This window comes from Gopherus flavomarginatus, chromosome 3 (genome assembly GCF_025201925.1).
Source record: "Gopherus flavomarginatus isolate rGopFla2 chromosome 3, rGopFla2.mat.asm, whole genome shotgun sequence".
In the NCBI taxonomy this organism is placed as follows: Eukaryota; Metazoa; Chordata; order Testudines; family Testudinidae; genus Gopherus; species Gopherus flavomarginatus.
In genome coordinates, this window is record NC_066619.1 from 143236616 (window position 1) to 143260775 (window position 24160).

A 24160-nucleotide genomic window follows, 5' to 3' on the forward strand; every position below is an offset into this window, starting at 1 on the left:
TCAGCGCTCAATAGGGTGTGCTAGTTTTTGAAGCCTGCTGGAGCAAACTGCCTTCTTGGCAGACTCCTTTACTAAAAAGGCATCTGGATCAAACTGAGCAAGGTTCGCAGTGAGCCTGAAACAGTGAAAACACAGAAGAAGAATGGGTTAGGAGTATGAATTGTGGCACAGTGATTTCTGAAGACTCCCTCAGTTTTAACAACTGGAGCCTAAGTTCTGAGTCTACAGCTACTAATAACAAGAACTTATGTTCTCAGGAGACCTTCAAACTGCACCCGTTACACTCTGCACAAATCACTGGTGACCTCTCCACCTCTCTCAGCCAAGATTTAATAGTAGGTGTCAGTGAAAAGTCCCACAGTACTAAAATTTCATTATTTTTGCAAAATATATCACAGAACATTTTGTAATACATGGTGATATATTGCCACAGATAATTAAGGTTGACATGCTGACAGGCCAGGTGCCAGCGCATGCCAGATTCTCAAGGCACTTTCCTTGATTGTGAATATCAAAGATGTTGATTATATTGTTTTCATCTGTCTATATTCCATATTTTGCTATTATGTTACTTCTACATTATGTATACCCTGTAATCAAAGGTGTGTTCATGTAAGATTGTAATCAGGAGTTAAAACTTCATAAAAACTAATGAAGGATTGTTGTTTGATATTATATTACCTTTTACATCGTGTATATCTCTGTGACTAAACTCATTAGATATAAATGGAACCTTGGAAATGCTAATGAAAGACTTAATGGCTATAAAAGGAAATGCTCATTTCAAATACAGGGATCATGGAGGAATAAAGTCACTTATCAGATTACCTTTTGTGGGGGAAAGCTATAAATATGGGTTCATGGAATGATCCTGCATCTCTGGACTATCTGGATTCCAACAGGGTGGAAAAACTAAGCGAGTGGACAGAAAACCCCAGACTTCTCCTGTGTAACTAATTAATGATCTAGAGGATGGCGTGGACTGCACCCTCAGCAAGTTTGCAGATGACACTAAACTGGGAGGAGTGGTAGATATACTGGAGGGTAAGGATAGGATACAGAGGGACCTAGACAAATTGAAGGATTGGGCCAAAAGAAATCTGATGAGGTTCAAAAAGGACAAATGCAGAGTTGTGCACTTAGGACGGAAGAATCTCATGCACTGCTACAGACTAGGGACTGAGTGGTTAGGCAGCAGTTCTGCAGAAAAAGGACCTAGGGGTTACAGTGGACGAGAAGTTGGATAGGAGTCAACAGTGTGCCCTTGTTGCCAAAAGGCTAACAGCATTTTGGGCTGTATAAGTAGGGGCATTGCCAGCAGATCGAGGGATGTGATCATTCCCCTTTATTCAGCATTGGTGAGGCCTCATCTGGAGTACTGTGTCCAGTTTTGGGCCCCACACTACAAGAAGGATGTGGAAAAATTGGAAAGAGTCCAGCGGAGGGAAACAAAAATGATTAGGGGGCTGGAGCACATGATTTATGAGGAGAGGATGCAGGAACTGGGATTGTTTAATCTGTAGAAGAGAAGAATGAGGGGGGATTTGATAGCTGCTTTCAACTACCTGAAAGGGGGTTCCAAAGAGGATGGATCTAGACTGTTCTCTGTGGTACCAGATGACAGAACAAGGAGTGGGGGAGGTTTAAGCTCGATATTAGGAAAACTTTTTCACTAGGAGGGTGATGAAGCACAGGAATGGGTTACCTAGGGAGGTGGTGGACTCTCCTTCCTTAAAGTATGAAATTAATTCGAACTTATTCTATTCGAATTTTCGGAAGCTATTTTATACATTCTGTGTTGCGTGTCCCCAATAAAATGCATGAATTCGGTGGAGTGCGTCCACAGTACCGAGGCTAGCATCGAAAGTCAGAGGGTGCACTGTGGGAAACTATCCCAGAATTCCCACAGTCTCCGTCGCCCATTGGAATTGTGGGTTAAGCTCCCAGTGCATGATGGGGCAAAAACATTCTCATGGGTGTTTCTGGGTGTGTGCCATCACTCACTCCTCCCTCCGTGAAAGCTACGACAGATGCTGTACTGCCAGCAGACAGTGCAGTATGGTGCACCACCTGTCTCCTGGTACTATGAATCCAGCTCGCATGTCCTCTTGTCTTTCTATCTACTCTTTTATCTAACCATTGCCCACCTTTTTTCAGCTACCGTGAACCGAGCAGCACAGCTTCTGCCGCAAACTCTGCTCTCCCGCTCTTGCATTGCTAGCTAATTTTTCCGTGTTCTCTGTCATGGGCTCGAGTGCAAGCTACAGAAGGCAACAATTCCCCGCCATTTTTTGGCCATTGTGAATGGAGACACACAGCTTCCACAGCTTTTTCCATGTTGTCGGTCCTGGGCTCCTGTGGAAGCTACAGAAGGCAACAATTCCCTGCCATTTTTCGGCCATTGTGAACTGAGCCGCACAGCTTCCGCCGCAAACTCTGCTCACGCTTCTGCCGCAAACTCTGCTCTCCCGCTCTTGCAGCTCTAGCGAGCTTCCCAACCCTGTGAAAGCTACAGAAGACAACCATTTACCGCCTTGTATTGGCCATCTTGAACTGAACAGACCTCTTACGTTTCGTGCCCTTTTTCCAGGATTACCTGTGCAGGCCCCATAGCATGGAGCCCGCTCAGATCTTCACTGCAGTTTTGACCATTGTAAATACCTTGCGCATTATCCAGAAGTATGTGCAGTACCTGAAAAACCAGGTGAGGAAGCGACGACAGTGCGATTACTATACTGATGAGGTCATGGACACAGACGTTCCTAGAAGCACGGCATATGGCAATTGGGAGATCATGGTGGCATTGGGCCAGGTTCATGCTGTAGAATGTCAATTCTGGGCCCGAGAAACAAGCACAGACTGGTGGGACAACATAGTGTTGCACGTCTAGGATGATTCCCAGTGGCTGCGAAACTTTCGTATATGTATGGCCACTTTCATGGAACTTTGTGACTTGCTGTCCCCTGCCCTGAAGCACACATACACCAAAATGAGAGCAGCCCTCACAGTTGAGAAGCAAGTGGCCTTAGCACTGTGGAAGCTTGCAACACCCGACAGCTACCAGTCAGTCGGGAAGCAGTTTGGAGTGGGAAAATCTACTGTAGGGGCTGCTGTGCTGCAAGTAGCCGGTGCAATCATTGACCAGCTGCTATCAAGGGTAGCGACTCTGGGAAATTTGCAGACCATAGTGGTTGGCTTTAATGCGCTGGGGTTCCCTAACTGCGGTGGGGCGATAGATGGAGCACGTGTCCCCATCTTGGCCCCAGCACACCATTGTGGCCAGTACATAAACCGCAAGGGGTACTTTTCCATGGTGTTGCAAGCATGAGTGGATCACAAGGGACGTTTCATCGACATCAACATGGAATGGCCAGGAAAGGTGTATGACACTCGAATCTTCAGGAACAGCTGCAGGAAGGGACTTACTTCCCTGACCAGAAAATAACCATTAAGGATGTTGAAATGCCTATAGCTATCCTCAGGGATCCAGCCTACCCCTTAATGCCATGGCTCATGAAGCTGTACACAGGAACCCTGGACGGTAGTAAAGATCAGTTCAACTACAGGCTGAGCAAGTGAAGAATGGTGGTAGAATGTGCTTTTGGACATTTGAAAGGGCGCTGGCGCAGTTTACTGATTCAGTTAGATCTCAGCACAACCAATATTCCAACTGTCATTGCTGCTTGCTGTGTGATCCACAATATCTGTGAGAGCAGGCGAAAACGGATTCCTCACTTGCTGTCTGTGCCCTGTCCTCCTCCTCGTCTTCGTCCTCCAGTGACTCTTCCTCCTCGCTCCGTGGCACTCCCCTCTTGCAGGTGTCCATGGACAGTGGTGGGGTAGTGGTGGCATCATCCCCTTAATTGCATGGAGCTCACGGTAGAAGCGGAATGTATGGGGCTGTGACCCAGAGCGCCCGTTCGCCTCCCTGGCTTTTTGGTACGCTTGCCTGAGCTCCTTGATTTTTGCACGACACTGCTCTGTGTCCCTGGAGTAGCCTCTTTTTGTCATGGCCCTGGAGACTTTAGCGTATGTATTTCCGTTCCTTTTTCTGGAACGTAGTTCTGCCATAACAGACTCACCTCCCCAGCATGCAATGAGAGCCAGTACCTCCCGTTCGGACCATGCTGGGGCTCGTCTGCGATTCGGGACTATGTGATCTCCTGTGATGGTGGACTCTGCATGGTCATCTGTGATGGTGGACTGTGCTGATGGTCACCTGTGCTGATGGTGACCAAACAGGAAACGAAATTTAGAAGTTCCCGGGGCTTTTCCTGCCCACCTGGCTAGTGCATTGGAGTTGAGAGTGTTGTCCAGAGCGGTCACATGGGAGCATTCTGGGATAGCTCCCGGAGGCCAATAATGTTGTATTGCGTCCACAATATCTTTAACCCAGGATTACGATCTCAATTTAAGCACTACCCCACTTGCGAAGGTGGAGTACAGAAATCGGATTAGAGAGCCCTTTAAATCAAAAAACCAGTTTGGTCATGTGGATAGAATCATTTTTTTTTCGAATTGGGGGTTGATCCTGCTTTGAGCAGGGGGTTGGGTTAGATACCTCCTGAGTTCCCTTCCAACCCTGATATTCTATGATTCGATGATTCTATGATGATTCTATGAACCCTGAAAGACTTTTGGAGATTGGCAGATTACTACATCTCTGCTAACATTTGGATTTACAAACTTTGACTCACCTGTTAATATGTTTTACCTACTTTAACCTCCCAATAACTCATTTCTTTTTCTTAGCTAATAAATCTTTAGTTAATTTACTAGAGAACTGGCTACCAGGATTGTTTTTGGCATAAGATCCAGAGTATCACTTGGTTTGGGGTAAGTGACTTTGAGATTGGGAATAACCTAATGTGATGTGATTTTTTGTTTCTATAACTTTTTAATCCCAATGTTAAGTTTGTCTGGATGGTAAGATAGGCTCGAGGGTCTAAAGGGACTGTCTGTGACTCCAGGTATAGTGATCCAGGCATCCAGCTTCTCATCCACTGTAACCCCCAGGTCCTTTTCTGAAGAACTGCCGCTTAGCCAGTCGGTTCCCAGCCTGTAACAGTGAATGGGATTCTTTCATCCTAAGTGCAGGACTCTGCACTTGTCCTTTTTGAACCTCATCAGATTTCTTTTGGCCCAGTCCTCCAATTTGTCTAGGTCACTCTGGACCCAATCTCTACCCTTCAGCATATCTACCTCTCCCCATCTTAGTGTCATCCGCGAACTTGCTGAGGGTGCAATCCATCCCATCATCCAGATCATTAATAAAGATGTTGAACAAAACCGGCCCCAGGACCGACCTCTGGGGCACTCCTCTTGATACCGGCTGACATTGAGCCGTTGATCACGAGCTGTTGAGCCTGACGATGTAGCCAGCTTTCTATCCACATTATAGTCAATTCATCCAGCCCATACTTCTCTAACTTGCTAGCAAGAATACTGTGGGAGACCATATCAAAAGCTTTGCTAAAGCCAAGACATATCACTGCCATTGCTTTTCCCACATCCACAGAGCCAGTTATCTCATCATAGAAGGCAATCAGATTGGTCAGGTTCTCCCACTGGTGTAGGTAATCCAGTTGCATGAGAGGTAGTAGCTAAATTGACAGAAGAAGTCTTTTGCTTACATAGCACTGTCTATGTGCAGATTTAAGTCTGCTGAGCTATGCTGCTCAGGGGTGTGGATTATCACATCCCAGAGGAAAGTAGCTAGGTTGATCTCTCTAGAGCGACCAGCCCTTAGAGAGTAAGTTCTTTGGGGCAGGGACTGTCTCTCACTATGTGCTTGGGCGATGTTTAGCACAATGGGTCTCTGGTCCTGGTTGTCTTCCACATGCTACTTAATAGAGACAGCAACGAAAGGTGCCCACTATAACTTAGTGCTGCCCTTGCCTGAGGCAAAGCAGCATCCCTAAGCCTGACATGAGGAATGAACACTGCTCTCAAAGAAAACATACAGCACTGCTGAGAAGCAGAGAAGAATTCAACAGACTGAATCACAGAAGCCAGAGAAATCAAATGATCAGATAGGGAGTAGGGTGAGGGACTCCTACCTCCCTGCCAAACCAGGGAGTATACTTTGAAATGTATTGTCTAGACCAGCTATAAAATTCCCCTTGATGCTACTGAAGCATCTAATTCATCTCACGGTCATGGCACATCTCCTGATATTCCATCTATGTTTTATTTTCTCAATTTCTTCCCATTACCCCAGCTATGTCCTGCACAGTCACACGGATAAATTCCTCTCCTTCCTTGGTGGTTACACCCCTCAAATTTGCAGAGTATCACATCCTCACTTAGTCACTGCTTAACCAAGTTAAGTATATTTAGCTCTTTTCTCACAAGTCAATCCTCCAGACTTGGATTATATTTATTGCTGTTCTCTAAGCTCCCTCCAGCTTGTCAATGTCTTTCTGGTAATGCTTGACCAGAATGGAGCAGGAATTTCTACCTACTGTCACCTCAAACCCATCCCAGCTCTGTCACGATACCTTTGTCTGAGGCCTCAAATTGGATTGGCCTCTTTTGCACCATGGGCCACTGCCAACTCCTATGAGGTGACAGACAGCACGTTAAACTGATCTTTCAGTATTGCTACTTACCAAGTGTCTCCTTCTGATTGAGCTGATGTTTCAGTTCATTTTTCTTAGCTATGTTAGCATGTGTGTGTGTGTGGAGGGAGGTGTTTCCAAGCTGAATTATACTTTATTTCTCTGCACATGCCATCTTTTCTCTAGTTTCCTGTCTTATTTCTCTGCCCTGGGTGGCGATAGCAACTCCTCCTAACTCTTCAGCATCTGTTAATTTCATTAGTGTGTTTATTCCACCATCCAAATGATGATAGATTAGGATGTTAAATAAGATTAACCCTTGCAAATTCCTTCAGTAACCTGCCTTCCGCAACTAGATACATTGCCCTTTAACATTATTCCTTCACATTTGTTACTGGCTTGGTAAAAATTGAATAATATAACACATCACCAGTTTGTGGTGTCTGCCCTTGTTTTCTGACCATCTGCCCTGAGATAGGCACTCACAGTTGTGAGCCACTCCAGACAAAAGCTACATGAATGAACAAAGACCATTGTATGATACATTAGCCTTACTTTTCTTATCGTATTTACTAACTAATGTGGTAAATTCAGTAATTCAGAGTGGTTTTCCCAGCTCTGCCATCTCAAAAAATTTAAAAGCACTTTTCAACTATATAAACAGTCCAATACACATTCACGAGTTGCTTCTTCCAATACTAACATGCAAACATGTGTTTAACAGCACAACTAGCTTTTGGGTTTCTACAAGAACTAATTATGCTTAATACATTTCCACATTCTGTACGAAATGGCCATAGACCCAGCTGGTGAAACACAGGAACAATGACAAAGAAAAGTGCTCTCTGCACATCTGAGCAACCTCTCACCTCTCCTTTTAGCGAGTCCCTTTGGTGAGCACATACCTTTTGCACGGCTGGGACAGTTCCTCAATCCTAGGCGTAGTCACTGCGTGCTTTGCTGCCTTTGTCACTGGCCGTTCAGTATCATGGGCAGGCAGATACTCAGGTGACACCACTTTTGCTTTAGCCAACTCTAGTGTCCGAACACTTGCTACTGCTTGCTGGGCAGACCTAGATACCTGTGAGAGGAACCACAGGAGGCACTCCCCTCGAGTTCTGTCCTGAAAGTACAGCTGTTAGATTAAAGCCAAAGGAGCATTCTGCTGTGAAGTGCTGGGCTGAATGTTAGGAAGCCACTGGGCAGCCAGTGCCAATCTGCAGCCAGTGCCATACTCTTCTGTCAGGAGACACCACTTCCCAAAGGGATGTAAGGTGTACCCAGTGCAGCCCAGCATAGCAGCCTAGAGGTAATAAAGGCATGGATCACAGTAGCAAAGTCCACAGCCAAGAGAAAAGGCTTGAGCCTCCTGCCCAGACACCGCCTGGCCACTGCTGTTATTTGATCCTCGGGAAGCAGCTGGGAGTCTACCGAGTCTACTAAGTTATACACCCAAGTGACAAATGCTACACCCATCCTCTCAATCAGAGGGGCTGGCAGTGTCTTTGCTAAACCCTGCAGCTGCTTCCCCCAGCCTGCCATCATAGGCTCAGTCTCAGCAAGAATGAACCTCATGTCCAGTCCTGCCCAGACCTGGAGAGAAACACACCACCGTACTCTCTGGCCTGGACTACACGGCCCCATTATAATGCTGGAGGCATCAAGGCGACTCGTGGTAGGGACACAAAAGGGGGCACCAGCTAAAGGGAGGGCAGGTGAACTCCCCACATGACTCCTCCCCACCCTACCTCCAGCCTAGGGCCCCTGCACACTCCCCATCCACCATTACCTGGGGCTCTATCCTCCCACTGTGCCAGCTCCCCCCTGACAGGTTCGACTGTTCTTGGCAGCCAGGACCCAGAGTCACTCCCAGATGCTGCCTGGCAGAGTGCCTGGCTGTGGCAGCAGCAGGCTGCCCCCTGCCCAGGCTCAGCTTCTGGGGACAGCGGCTGAGTGAGCCGGCGTGCCCCCAGGAGCTGAGCCTGCATGGAGCAGCATCCCAGGAAGGCAGCGTGTCTGGAGACAGTGCCATAGGTGCACAAGGTGATGTGAGAAGAGAGGCCTCATTGGTCCAAAGAGCTAAGTTAGATAACTCCAACAAGAGGAGCAGAGGGAGGGAAGGAGACAAGTGAAACGGAGGGAGGCAGCATTGTCCAGTGTCTAGGACCCAGGAGACATGGGATCTATTCCTGGAGCTGCTACTGACAAGATATGTGATCCTGGGCAAGTCACCTCCCTTCTCTGTGCCTCAGTTTCTCCTCCCTACCCTGACCACGTAGACTAGTTTCATTGGAGAGGGGTCCTGAGTGCAGGATCTCAGCTAGCCAAGGTTTGCTAGAGGCTGAAGTCTGAGTTTGTGGAATGGACCAGAACAAAGGGGCAGGGTCTGGAGTTGAGGGAATTCTTCTCCTTCATTTCCCTCTCATAGCTCGTTCTTTCCCATCACTAGCTCTGAAATCCACCCTTTCCTCTCCATCCCAACCACTAACACCTTGGCCCTGGACTCGATTCTCTTTTGCCCAAGCTCCTAGCCTCTTTGGTCTTATCTTTGGTATTATAGTGGTGTCCACAGCCATCAGGCCTTGCTGTGCTGGGCACGGCCCACACGCAGTGAGAGAACTTTTACAGTCTATATGGACAGGGGAGGGAGGAGAAACTGAGGCCCAGAGAAGGGAGGTGACTTGTCAAAGATCATATATCACCCTGGCTTGTCAGGCTATCCTATGCCAAAGCACTTTCATTCCACGCATCACCTTCGCTGCCCTGCATGGTGCACTCTCCATCTTAACCACTGCATCTCCCTCTTCCCATAAACTGGACAAGCTTCAAATGGATCTGTACTGCTGCAACATTTGCTCCTTTTTCTACTGGGATAAGTCCAAAGTGCAGTGCCAGCCTGAGAACCATGTCAGGTGCCAGGCAAATGCATGGGTGGGAGAAAGAATCCTTGTCCCAGGCTACAGACTGGATGCAGGACTGTTCTGCAGCAGCTACTTCAGCCTAATGGCTAGAGCAGCTTCTCTGGGCCCTTATGCATGGAGGAGAATGAGAGGATCGATGCAGTGCTCGACCTTCCTGTCCCCTTCTCCTCCAGCCTGTCCATCTCATCCACCTGCCATCTATCCATCCACCTCGTGTTCATGCCTTGCACATCTTCAGGGTGTCGGAGCACCATGTGCCAGGCACCCAGGATCCAGCCTGACCCATGGCACAGCCTGACCCGGGATTGCCCCAGAACCATTGCCCAGAGGTTCTCCGCAGGCAGGGAGCAGGGTACTGGCTTGTGAAGCCATAAGCTGTTTTTTATACACTGAATGCACAAGTATTGTCTGCTTAGTCATCTAAGGGAGACCAGTGACAGCCCATCAGTAGAGAGGACGGCCCTTCACACCAAAGAGCTGCAGTCACATTGCCTTACTGGACAGATCATGGACTCGGGACTTCCCCGGTCGTAGCACAAAGTATTCTTCCGAATCTTCGGCTGGGCAAGACGCTGTGTTCTTGGAGGGGTGAGAGTCGTCCTTGCAGTGTCTGTAATTTGTGTTTCAACCTACAGAGGGCAAATAAACCAGTACACAGGTCTGTTAGAGGCCAATATTATCACAGGCAAGTTTCTCACCTTAGGCACCAGTATAAGAGTTTGATTTTCAGAGGAGCTGAACATGCCCAGTTCCCATTGACATCAGTGGGAGCTGTCTGAAATCAGGCCATTTTTAATGTGGGTGCCTAACCTGGGATGTAGTTCCCTAGCTTTAGGTGCGTAAATTTGAAAAGTTTGATCTCTGACACATACTAGTAACCAAGTCAGCCTTAGACAGCAAGCCACAAAGATTCATTGAAACATGCAGAACGAAACTTTTAAAAATCTCCTCTTGGGGGGGGGGAGTTTCAAAAGTGCCTAAGTGGTTGAGGAGCACCACTCCCATTGAATTCAAGGGGCCCTGGAAATGTCACCCTGGCTCCCCAAACCAACCCCTGCTGAATGTTGTTTGGAAGTTTGGGTGTTGGCCTTCTTTATGAGAGGAAACAACGGGTGTGCCAAGGATGTCATGGAACTGCTCCTACACATCTGGTGGAGCCGCAGGCAATGGAAAGGAAGGACCTTAGATACTGTTTACAGTGGCGTGGTCACAGTACTGTGCTCAAGGGTGGATTAACAGCAGCCACAGGAGGAGAATACAGGGATTATAAATGAAGAGAGAAAAGGGGATGGCTTTCCAAAGTTTGTGTGTGCGCGTGTACCTGGCAGCCACCCAACCTGCTCAATGGAAAATCATCCAGGGTGCCCCAGGCACACAAAGGCTAATCTATCAGAGGGGTAGCGTGTTAGTCTGTATCCACAAAAACAACGAAGAGTCCGGTGGCACCTTAAAGAGTAACAGATTTATTTGGACATAAGCTATTTTGGGCGAAGGCTGATCTGTAAGGCAAGAAAAGCAAGAGGCGGGAATAAAATGCCTCACACATATAGATGGCACAGAACTGCTTAGTCTCCAGGAGTTACTGGGCCTGGGAAAAGTGCAGCAGCAGTCCCAGTGGGCCCCAGGGGATCTCCGTACAGTAAAGTCATTTCTCACCAGATGTGCAAGGTACTTGTCCTGACATCAGCCCTTCCACTTGCCTCTCCACCACAATGTCAGGCTCTTTATGGTCCACCAACCACTGTACTCTATTACTTTCACAGACCCTCACAGACTTCGATCGTGCTACTCTTCCCCCGGCTCCTACACTCGTCCTGAACTTCACTCTCAGCACCTAACCTTTCTGGCCATCTCTCCAGGCAGGCTGCAGCAGGCTTCCTGCTCCTGTCCAGCTGTGAGCACTGCTCTGACCCCTTTCACTACATGTGCAGCTTGATCACATCCCTGCCAGCCCTGGGCCCTACAGTAAAGGACCTGGCAGTGTGGTAGAGGAGAGGATAGAAGGTCTGATGTCAGGCACCTAGCTCGTACACCTGGTTTGAACCAAGGCCTATTGGACTTGAAGAGAGGGGGCTGACAGGACTCCCGGGAAGGTAAAGCCACCTGGCATTCACTGAGCTGTCACGGGCATACATGTGCTAGTATAACTGTAGACACTGATCCAGGGAGCTAGGACCGTGCTTCATTGACAATAAACCTGACCAAGTGCCTTCGCACCTTGATGGATCTTGTGGGCATTGAGTGGTTTGCTCGAGGTCTGCTGTGCCAGCTACCTGCCCAGGACTGGGATAGCATATGGAGGAAACACATGCAGCCAAACATCTAACTACACTGGCGACCCCGACTGCTGATCTGTTAAGTAAACGAGCTGCCCTCTGTAGGAATCACGATCTAACATGGCAGAACAATATGAGTTAGGGAACCCCCAATACCTACCCTGCAAATCCCCACAGAGCTTGATGAAATTTGGACCCGATGAATTGACAGCAAGGGGGGACTGATATGAATTTTAAAAAAGAAAATGGAGAAATGACAATAGGTGCTGCACTTTTAACCATTACTTGGCTTCCAATTTGCCATTGCTTAATATCACTGTTTTCATCTTGATTCATTTTTTGCTGTTCTGCAGCTGGTTTTGCTGCAGCAGACCCTTGGGCAGTACCCAACCAGTGTTTAAGATTGTTTATCTAGATCGTTGTTGCCATTGCTTTTAGTTTCCCAACCTGGGGGGTATAGCAAGTTTTTCCAGACAGGCATGGGTCTTCCAAAGAGCACCTCAGAAAGGCTAAATCCTGTCATGCAATTTGGACGGCTCCGGATTCTCATATGAACCCATGGGAACACCACATCCCAATTTGTTCCCAGTTCATTGCACACTTTGGATAATTCAATTTTAAGAGACTTTTTCATACTTTCCACCTGCCCTCCAGCTTGAGGATGGTAGGGATGTGCAAGGGTAAGGGAATACCAGCCCATGTACCCATGTTCTGGAATACTTTCCCAATGAATGCAGGTCCATTATCAGAATCAGTACTGTGTGGTAGTCCTCATCTGGGGAATACTTCCATCATCAGCATTTTAGCAGCTACAGGGCTATCTTCCTTCCTGGTGGGAAATGCCTCTACCCATTTACTGAAGGCATCCACCACAACTGATGAGCAATGGCCCCATAAAATCCACCTGCAAGCACAACAGCCTGCAAGAAACTCTTTAAAGCCTGGTGTATTAGTTCTCCCCACCTTTTCCTTCTAGCAGGGCTTATAGGGAATAATCACGTAATCCCTCACATATATCCATCTCTACACCGGTACTACTCTATAAAGTATAAGCACAATACACTTATAATAGTGACCAAAGCCAACTAAGTAGAAAGGTCTCCTCATGTCACCCAAAAGTTATCCCAAAACAACTCTAAACCCCACACATCAGTCATAGTCCCGGGCCTAACATTCCCAGGTCCACCACAAGGAACTAACAACAATTAAAAAATTAAATCTGTCTATCAGTCGTACGAGAGAATGTGCAGATTACAGATGAGGCATGAATGTGTAAGGTGACTACGTAACACTTTTTAGTCCAATGGGTCATCTTCAGTCCATGCATTATGCTTTTCCAGGACAATGGGTGAACATCCTCCGCATAAAAAGACAAAAAGTGGAGGAATGTAGTAGAAAGAGAGCCTTGCATCAGAGGCCTGTAATAAGGTCTGAGGCCTGGGCTAAAGTAGTGATCAAAGTTAGGCTGTGAGCTAGGCAGGACCCGTTCACAGAATCTGGCAAGAACAGGGCTGATATTGCAAAAACACACATTCCAAAGAGGTGCTAGGCACAGAGCTCTCATGCAGACACATTCCAGTAGGGTGGTACCAGAATACCTTGATTCCAGCACATTCCCTAAAGAGAACAGAATCATGCTGACCCATACTAAAGATAAGGTCAGGACGACAGCATGATGGATAGAGATGTTTTGATCAAACTAACATGTAAAAGGTGATGGGTGGCACCTAACTACATCAGCGGGGCAATACATAACTTGTTTGCATTGATATGTAAAATGGAGTCTCGGAGGGAGTGTCTTTGGCCAGCCGAGGGGGGAATGGAAAGTCCCGCCATTCACTGAACTGGTCCGTTGCCACAGGCATGCATGTGCTAGTGTATCTATAGACATTGATCTGGGGAGCTAGAACCATGCTTCATTAACAATAAACCCGACCAAATGCCTTTGCAGCTTGATAGATCTTATGGTCATTGGGCAGTTCACTCGAGGTCTGCTGTGCCAGCTACCTGCGCAGAGCTGGGATGGCATACAGAGTAAACACACGCAGCCAAATATCTAACTACATTTATTACTCTACATTGTTGTAGCACCAAGGAGGCCCAGTCATGGACTAGGACCCCATTGTGCTAGGTACTGTACAAACACAGAACAAAAAGACTTAATCTAAGTGTAAGACAAGAGACAACAGATGGACACAGACAGACGGGGGAGTGCAAAGAAACAAAAAGACAATATGGGTCAGCATGATGGACAGTGGGATACGCATACCAGCAGCCTGACCGTTGTCAGGTTTTCTTTCTGTATGCTTCTTGGAAAAGAAGGGTGGTGCAGGATGCCAGTGAGGTGCCTTGGTGGGTGTTTAGGGAAGCTCCTCCCAAGGGGGAGGCACAGCATGGCAGGAAGCACAAAGAAGCTCGTCTGACAATTTAGCAAGTGGAGTTTTGCAAGATCAGCTAGGGGACTGCAGTGCCTTTTGGGGATATGATTATTGTACTCATCTTCTTTTGCTGGCCACACTGTATCTGGGAAATAGAGAGAATCATAGAATATCAGGGTTGGAAAGGACTTCATCTAGTCCAACCCCCTGCTCAATGCAGGACCAATCCCCAATTTTTGCCCCAGATCCCTAAATGACCTCAAGGATTGAGCTCACAACCCTGGATTTGGCAGGCTAATGCTCAAACCACTGAGATATCCCTCATATCCTGTCAGTTCAGCCGAATGTTGTTCTTGGCATTCACAGCTGGCATGAAGTAGGCAAACACCTGCATCCAAAGATATAAACTGGCTATACACTATGTACCTTCCCATGCAGCCCTACTGTTACACAACAGAAGTCACTAAAGAGAGGGAAGTGTTGCTTTCCTAGACTACATCAATTTTTCAGCTACACTGACAGGAAATACTGTGACAAAGAAATATACTGACCATAAACAGTCCAACTATTGCACAAAGCATCCAGAGATAGTTATACAACGTCATTAGCATTACATATTTTTGTAGCTAATAGGATTCATGGTTATTATTGTTTTTTTATTTTAGTCAGCTGATTGAAAGGAAATGAAATTACTGAACTACGCCCAAATAGAATTCACAGAACGAGTTATGTGAGCAAAATGCAGAAGCAGGTTTCTCCCTATGTTGTAATAGTGCTGGATGCGGCAATGGCCTGCAATATCTTGGAAGACCTTACTGAATTAAGTTTCTTTGGGGTCCATTATATGAAATGCAAAGTTTAAGTATTATTGTGGGGAAGGATAGTATATAACCTCTCTGAGGGCGGGGCAGCTGTGATGTGAGGCATGAATGATCAAAGGACTATAGTGAACAATGTGCCAGACAAGAATGGACAATTGTGAAGGGGATTTCTTGGGAAATGCCCAGGGAGAGGTGAATATAAATTTCCTATCTCCAGTTATGCAATAACCAAGCTCTTTGAAGCTCTGCGCTGAGGAGTGGGCTTTTATCTCATCTGTTACATGACGCCAAGATCAAAGGCCCAAGCTGTATACAGGAAAGACTGAGCTATTCATGATTGCTCTGGTTCTGTATCTGAGATGGTTATAAACTTGTAACCATGGCAATAACCCAGCAGTGGGTTTTAAAGGACTGACACCGACCAGAGCCTGAGGTTGGAGTAGGGGTAGCGTCTGGTAAGCTTTTGAGAAGGCATGTAGGTTCTTGTACTGCCATTAACACCTTTCTCTGTTATGCTTTCATCCTAACAATAATTGTGCTTGCTTAGATAGAGCTGTGTGGTAATTACATTGTTCATAGCCTCCAGAGTGAAAGCAAAGTGCAGACACTGGCTTGTTAAGTACTCTGGCTTGCTGGAAATATCACAGTGTAGGCAGGAAACCATGCAGCCTAGAAAATCTCTGGGCAGGGGGGAGAAAGACAGGTCTGTGCCCAAGAGATGTTATTGCTGAGGAGCTGTCAACCTAGAGTGGGTACCTTGGTAAGGATGGAGGGGGACACAGGTGTAGTTGCCCTGATCCATGACAGTAATATTTCCCACAATAAAGCAATTTTCTAATCCTCCTTCCTGACAGTCATAACATTTATTTGTTAAATATAGATATTCATGTTCCATTAAAAAACACTTTAACAAAAAGAATGGTCTCTTAACTTGCAGCTTCAAAGGCGAGAGTAATTTATGTACTGGAATAGGATTTTTAATTCTCTTTTTGCAATAGTCATAATTGGGGCCAGAAGAAACCGCTATGATCACCTAGTCTGACCTCCTGCATACCACAGGTCACAGAACCTCATCTAGTGATTTCTGCAGTGTAAGCACTTCTGCTTCCCTACTATGTACATGAATGAATATGACTCATGTTGTCTGAGATCCTGCCTGAACCCTCTCACTCCCTAATACAGAGTGACCGACTGAGGAAGAGAGACTTCAGAGGTCACTCTCAATTTAGGTTTCCTGTACAATAGCATCAAAAAGGGGGGAACTGCAGTTCCTGGCCCCTTCTTCTGTCCTTGTACAGTGGGTAAGTATGTCTGATGTGAAGGTGGCTAATACATTCCAAATGTGGTTTGCATTATCTAGTAACAACAGGGGGTCAGAATTCTTATCAGCCAATCAGTTCTTTCCATTTTCCCAACCCACTTTATCATGCACTATAGCCAAGAGCATTATTTTGGCTTGTAGTTATTTTTGGTCACTTAGACTAGTCTGTTTTCAATCCCCATCAGATGTCTTTTGGAATTGCTGTAACACATAAAGAGAACATGTAGACTCATAGATTCTAATACCAGAAGGGACTATTGTGATCATCACAGGCCAGAGACTTTCCCTCAAATAATTCCTAGAGCAGGTCTTTATGAAAAGCATCCAATCTTCATTTAAAAATTGCCAGAGACGGAGAATCCACCATGACCGTTGGTAAATTGTTCCAATGGTTAATTACCCTCACTGTTAAAAATGTACGGCTTATTTCCTGTCTGAATTTGTCTAGCTTCAACTTCCAACTGTTGGATTGTGTTAGACCTTTCTCTGCTAGACTGAAGAGCCCACTATTAAGTATCTGTTTCCCATATATGTACTTATAGACTGTAACCAAGTCACCCCTCATCCTTCTGTTGGTTAAGCTAAATAGAGTAAGCTCCTGGAGTCTGTCACTCTAAGGTAGGTTTTCTAACCCTTTAATTGTTCTCGAGGCTCTTCTCTGAACCCTCTCCAATTTATCAACATCCATCTTAAATTGTGGGCACCAGAACGGGACACGGGATTCTAGCAGCAGTTGCTTCAGTGCCAGTTACAGAGGTGAAATAACCTCTCTGCTCCCAGCCAAGATTCCCCTGTTTATGCATCCCAGGATCACCTTATCTCTTTTGCCAGTAGAGTCACACTGGGAGCTCATGTTCAGCTAACTATCCACCCCAACCCCAAATCTTTTTTGGAGTCACAGGTTCCCAGGATAGAGTCCCCCAGCCTGTGAGTATAGCCTGCCTTCTCTGTCCTCAGATGTATCCATTTACATTTAGTGTTAAAATGCTTGTTCCTGTTTCCAAGCATTCTAGAGCATTCTGTAGCAGTGACCTGTTCTCTTCATTAGCTACTACTCCCTCAATTTGTGTGTCATCTGCAAACTTTAACAGTGATAATTTTGTTTTCTTCCAGGTCCTTGATAAAAATGTTAAACAGCATTGGGCCTAGAACCAATCCCTGCAAGACCCTGCTGGAAACAGACCCAATGACAATTCCCTGTTTACAGGTACAGTTAGACCTATCAGTTAGCCAGTTTTAATCCATTTAATGGGTGCCAGGTTAATTTTGTATCAGTCTCATTTTTTTAAAATCAAAATGTCATGCAGTACCAAGTCAAAACCCTTACAGAAGTTTAGGTGTATTCTGTCACCACTATTATCAACCAACCAAAGCAATAATAATAATTTAAAAAAAAATCATGCAAACAGGCCAACATTTAAGTCACCACTAAACTACAAGAAAAAAGACGATTTAAAAATGGCATCAGTTAGTGTGGCTGAGCAGCCATGGCAGGTCTGGCACAACTTTCTTAACCTAGTAATTAAAAAGCATATCAAGCAACTTGTGCTCCCACTCCTGAACGAGCAGAACCATCCAGCTGTTTCTGTAGCGGGAACAAGCCATTGTGTCTATTCCATGGCTAACCTCAGGCTGCAGCAACCAAAATGAAATTGTTGCTGAAAGCCAGTACAGGGGGGAGCGATGGTTCCCCTTTCCCAGTTTGGCTGAACATCACCATCACCTTTCTGTCTAGCAGGAAGCCTGGATGCACTGATTTGGGACGTGCAAGTTCTAGAACCCGCTGAGAAGCCTCACAGGTGAGTGCAGCTGTTGGTACGGGCCACTCTGGAGAACTACGAGGCCTAGAAAAAAACACAAACATGCAACATGGACACAGTTTCAGGGTGTTCCCAGAATAGGCTTGTTTATTTGAATTAAACTAGTGAAGTTGTTGCAGAATTATTGTAGTTGTTTGTCTACAAGGATTGTGGTGGTGATGCTGTAACAACCAGCCCTAAAAATGGTTTGTGTTTAATGCCTGGTGTAAATAAAACCAAAGCCATAGAGATGGTGTAACTTAGGGAGTGCATGAAATTATCTGGAGTAGGTGTGTGCTTGAGGGAGCCATCACCCTGCTAAGCAGTGAGCTGGGTGTGGAGTCCCCACTCCACATGGGCATGGGTCCAGTGTGAAAGGTCCAGTCCTACCCACCAGCCCTGATTGAATTGGGAGGCAGAGAGCGGAGCTGGCCCCAGAGCTCTGCTGGCTAAGGGATGGCTGGCTTGACTCCGTGAAGCCAGCATACCACCCCTCATTGGAGGAGGGGAATGCCACTCCAGAGCAGGAGCTCCGCCTAGCCCAAGGTGGGGCAAGTGATTGGCTGCAGCCCTGGAGGGCTCTGGGACAATCACCAGGCACAGGGGTGGGGCTGGAGAAGACTGTGGGGTTAGGTGGGGAGCACATGTTTCTGTGGGAGGGAGCAGGACCACATGCAGCCTGGATCTGCAGGCTGGGGATCAGCCCAGGGAGCAGAATGGGGGCATGGGCATGGCAAGGTGGAAGGAGCAACCTGGACCCAGCGAGGAGCCCAGTGACACAGAGATGGATGCCAGGCAATGCAGCAGAGACCAGGATTCACCCTCCCAGCTCATACCCCACCCAGGCACCAGCCAGTGCTGCCAGGGGCAGGAGGTGCCTGTCCTGGGACTGGAGCTGGGGGTTGGATGGATTCTTATTTGGGCTAGTGAAAGCTGGTGTGTATGTCTGGGCTCTGGGGACTCAGTACACTATGCTCTGGCTGGAGGAAGGATGCGAGACTCCCCATGGGCCCACAAATGGTCTCCTGTGCCATTTGTGGGTTTGTCCAGTCCACATAAAGCCACTGGCCTGATAGCTGAGTGCAGCTTTTATTTCCTTGGTTAATTCCTGCCTCCTCGAGGGCTGTGGAGGGACCCAGGGGGGTGGGAGGCAAGCAGGGTTCCCTCAGGCATGAAGCCTGGGATCTGGGGTCCACATGATGAACCGGGGGTGCTCCACCCCGAGACTGAATTGCCCCAGATTCTGGAACTGGGAAACAAAGTGAGTTGTTGCTCTCTTTGTCACCTATGTGGCTAAGCCCTCCACCACCGTGCACCTCGCTATGATGCAAAACCATCAGCCCTGAACCAAAACATGGTCTAAGCCACTTTGTACATGAATATTTAGCTGCTCTGGTGCATAACTCCAGTGGTCAAATGAACAAAGAAAGCTAGGGTGATTGTGTGAATGAGATCAAAAGAAAGAGCCAGGGAATTACGATGAGCTGCTGCGTGGCCAAGGGGAAATCCTGTCATCTCACACCTCTCCTCATCACAAAGCAAGGTAGAAAAACTGCCCGAGAAGATAGTGCCCATCCCCAAGCTCATGTTTCAGATCAAAGGCTGGGAACATTGTTTAACAAAATGGGGGAAGGGGAGCATTTTCACTTGGTGAAGAAGCAAAAGGCAGCAGCTGAAAATAAAGAATATGGGCATCCTAAGTAGATCTGCAGTGATGCCCAAATCCCATTGACTTTCACTAACTCCTCCAGTTCCCAGTTTAAAGGTGCACACAGTTCATGGTCTGGTGCTGCAAACTTGATGATGGACAGCTGCTAGTTTTGATTATCTGTTCCCCAAGCACATTCTGCCTCTACTTCTCTTGGGAGACACCATAAACAGGGCCTTTCTTTTTCTACACTGCAAACAACTTGCTGCCTGGTTAGCCCATCTCTCTGGTGAAAAACAGATAAGCCATTCAGTGCTGCACTTTGCAGGGGGAAGCTCTTAAGAATTCTATACCTGTCCCCTAGCTGCTACCCTAAATGGACCCAGAGCAGAGAATTCTTATGATCAGGTTCACCATTTCTGATGGTTTCTGTCTATCCAGAGCTTGATAGTGGGGCCATCACAGCAGAATCTGTCTCTCCCCAAGAGTTATAACCAAGCCTGGGGCTTAATTTGTTTCCCTACTTCCTCAGAGGAAGTCAGACAGTTTCCTTTCTTCTTTCCTTTTCATCTTTCTTCCTCCCCCTACCCACTCCACTATCTTTTCTCCCCTTAATCTCTTCACCTCATTTTCCTCCTCTTCCTCTTTGATGTTTTAGATGCAGCCGTGAGGAAGTTATATTGAACAGGTGAGTTTCACATGTCCTTCTGAAGGCAGCCAGATTAGTGGTCACTCATCTACTCAGCCCTGCTCAGACCCTGTCTCCCACTCTCACCAGCATCACCCTGGAGCCTGACAGCTGCACATATGCTGAGGAATGCAGCTGCTAAGGGAGGTTATGGTCACACAGGGTTTGTCTAGACCTGGAAAAGAGGTGGACATTAGGCCGGGGAAGAGCTATTGGGGAAACAACCCCTTTTTTTTCCAATGCAAAGAACACTCATTTTCATCTAATTTTCCACAGAATAATCAGATTTTTTTTGGCAGTAACTCAAATACCAAAAAATGTGTCCAAAACTGAAAAAATTCTATATGGAAATGTGGCCATGGTGCCTCATGGGAGTTGTAGTTCAGAGGCCTCATGCTCCCTTTCTCCTCTATAAATTGGGCTCCCTGGTTTCACCAAGTCTCCCCTTTTGGAGATGGGAGGCAGTGTATCATGGAGTCCTTGGCAATAGTCCAACCGGAGAGCCTGGTAGATAGAGAAGAATGGAGACATGAGGGAACTGAACTACAACTCCCACAAGGCACCACTGCAACATTTCCAGATTGAAACACTTCTATTTCCATCATTCCATTTTTTGGCTAATCAAATTTTCCCATGGAAAGCAGAAGCTTTTCGCAAAAAAATTAATTTAGTCAAAAACCCATTTTCATGTCAAAAAAACATTTTGGACTGACTATTTTCAGCAGCCCTACTCAGGGGCAGCTAATATGTATTAGCTAATACAGACCTATCCTCACCGTTTTTCCTAATCTAGCCAAACCCAGAGACAAAGGAACTTTCTCAGAGCCTATGGTCAATTCTATGGAGGGTCTGTTACATCAGGACTGCGCTTTGAATCTGATCCAGTGCTCTATTCTTTTCATCAGATGAATGTGTGTTTATGGTAAATGTATCCTTGTCTCACATTTATAGCCCTTCCCTATTCCAAGTATACCACCGGTTTTGCCCTTGAAGGAGTCCCTAACGTAATGATGTGCTCTCTAGGATGGTTCTCAATCATTTTCATAGTGTGGCGTTTGTTGGCCACACAAATACAGAGACTTTCAGCCCTCCCATTCACATTTATGCTGGCCACTTCTCTCCCTGTGCAGGGTATGGCAAGGGAAGGTGAGGAAAGCACTACATGTATGCTTAGCTTCTTTCAACCCAGTTTGGCAGCTGGAATGAGGCGAGTCCACACAATGACAGCAGCCAGCTAGCTGCAGATCATCAGCAAGTGCCACACAGAGCATAGCTACACAGCACCTCTGCTTTCCCCCCTTTTTTTTGGTCCTGTTCGTTTTGCTCCTACTCCAACCAGGCATACTGCTTTTGAACGCTAATTATGCTGAAAACCCACTTGAAACACCTGTAGCATGATACGAGCTGTGTCGTTTTTTACCTTTGTTTTAAGTACGCTGTTTGGTATTTTTTAGGTTCTGCCAACTTCAATATTCGAGGAGATGGTAAAGCTAAATCCATCAATGGTGGGCGCTGCCAGATCTCTGACATCCGGCCACAGCTGGACAAGAAGAGGCACCTTTGGGAATGTCATGGAAGAAGTAATGAAGAGAGTCAGCCAGGACCACAATCTCTTTAAAACACTGACAAACAGGCATGCATGGCCAAACCAGGATAACTTAAATCCATACACAGACATTGCACATGCAAAAATCCACATTTCTGCACTCAAACTAGGTACACTGCCTAAACAAATGGGTATTTGCACATGGGATTACCCGACCTGGCCATGCAAATACCTGCTTGCTTGCATGCACAAAGGACTTTTTAAGCACAATGGGGGGAGTGTGGGGGGAGTGAAAATGTAGTCCTTTCTATGGGCAGTTTTGAGAAACTACTTCACAATACGTATCCCACAATATCTCTGTTGTTTATTTATGCAAATTAGAATCCTTCTAAGTATAACATTTAATAATATATTGCACTGTTATAGCTCCTTTCACGTCAGGGTCTCAGAAGTGCAGAATTAACTTGGCCTCATAACAACCCCCTTGGCAGGTGGAGTCAGGATGATTATTCCCACTGTTCTGGATGAGGAAAATGAAACACAGTGAGGTTTGTCCAAGGCCACACCGAATAAATCAGTGGTGGAGATGGGACTACAATGCGGTAGTCCAGATTGCCAACTGCTTCTCCTCATCGCCTTGTTATTCTCACTCCACCTATGATACCAACTTTACTGAACACTGGCATTTTGTTTTGTGTATGTAAATCAATGTTTTGTATTAATTCTGAGTAGCAAAGAGATGAGAAACTAGTGACAATGGCAAGAGAGAAACAAATACATTTGTACTGTCATGACATCCCCAATCCTTATTCTGGCTACTGAGCATCATATTCAACAGCACAAGAAATGCATAGACACATTCTCACAGGGGCTAGAAATCTGCTCTACACCCTGACAGAGCTCTGGCCTAGTCTCCTCATCAAAACCACCCCCTCTCATAATTATTTCAAAACAGGAATTGAGACTTATAAGCACTTAGTGAAACCTTCTGCTAAAAAATCTGCAGTTAGGCCCCTGGGGTCTATAAAGCATTGGGGACAGTGAACCTTTAAGAACAGACTGGTGAATGATTTCAATGATTAGCACCTGATAAGCAAAAAATATTGTTTATTCTTTTGGGACTTTATTGAAACTGCTACCGGAGAACTGCAAACTTGGGCTTTGTCCCCCTGAAACAACTTCGAACTACGTAGCCATATGGCCAGTTTGTCCCCTGGCTTTGCCTTTTTCCAACAAATCCATAAGTTATGAAAAAGAATGCTCATCTGGAGGAGGGGTAGCTCAGTGGTTTGAGCATTGGCCTGCTAAACTAGAGTTGTGAGTTCAATCCTTGAGGGGGCTATTTAGGGAGCTGGGGCAAAATCAGTACTTGGTCCTGCTAGTGAAGGCTGGGGGCTGGATTCAATGACCCTTCAGAGTCCCTTCCAGCTCTATGAGATATAGGTATCTCTCCATATATACAGATTTTTATGATGATAAATACAATTGGCAGATGTTAATGAAACTGAAGATTCATTGCCATAATATAATCAATAGTGGTAATAATCATTCACCTATGCCTCAAGATGGGCATTTTAAATATGTACATGTGATGAACCCTCTTTTGAAAGAGGAACTAAATAACTCTGCTCAGTGACAACACTTGTTAAGGCATGTTTTCTTCTTGAAAGTTGTTGGCAGTGGGTTGGTTAATTTGTTGCCTTACAGCCACATTCCTTGGATGATATTCTGCTCTCGTTATTTGCCCTCATTTGGTATCCTGGCTCGTCTTCCATATCATCACATGCAGTCTGGTATGTTAACAAAATTCCATGCGACAAATTCAACCTTATTAATTCATATATCTTTCCATTCTCTTCATCAGCATGTGACACAGGGATGTTTGTTGAACACAGGGGGAATTTACACAATGTAGACCAGGAGTCGGCAGCTTTTGAGAAGTAGTGTGCCAAGTCTTCATTTATTTACTGTAATTTAAGGTTTCGCGTGCCAGTAATACATTTTACATTTACAAGGGCCGGCGGATGGAACCCCAGACTGTCAGTGGGCTGAGCGGGGCCAGCGGGCAGAACCCCAGACTGGTAAGCGGGCGGCAGACAGAACCCCAGACCGGCAGCGGGCTGAGCTGCTCAGCCCACTGTCGGTCTGAGGTTCCATCTGCCAGCCCCTGCCAGCCAGGGTCCTGGCCACTGGCCCCGCCCA

The 24160-nt window shown here is 46.4% G+C and overlaps 1 protein-coding gene across 1 annotated transcript in view; it reads right to left on the bottom strand.

The window, feature by feature from the left end:
• The window catches only part of THEGL (theg spermatid protein like), a 31126-nt gene continuing 6966 nt past the window's right edge, over positions 1 to 24160 (bottom strand). The window contains exons 5-9 of the mRNA XM_050948330.1: positions 21833 to 21970; positions 18001 to 18121; positions 9979 to 10110; positions 7466 to 7641; positions 1 to 115 (exon numbers count right to left, since the gene is read on the bottom strand). Coding sequence (XP_050804287.1) covers positions 1 to 115; positions 7466 to 7641; positions 9979 to 10110; positions 18001 to 18121; positions 21833 to 21970 — 682 coding nt within the window. The remainder of the gene's footprint in view (positions 116 to 7465; positions 7642 to 9978; positions 10111 to 18000; positions 18122 to 21832; positions 21971 to 24160) is intronic.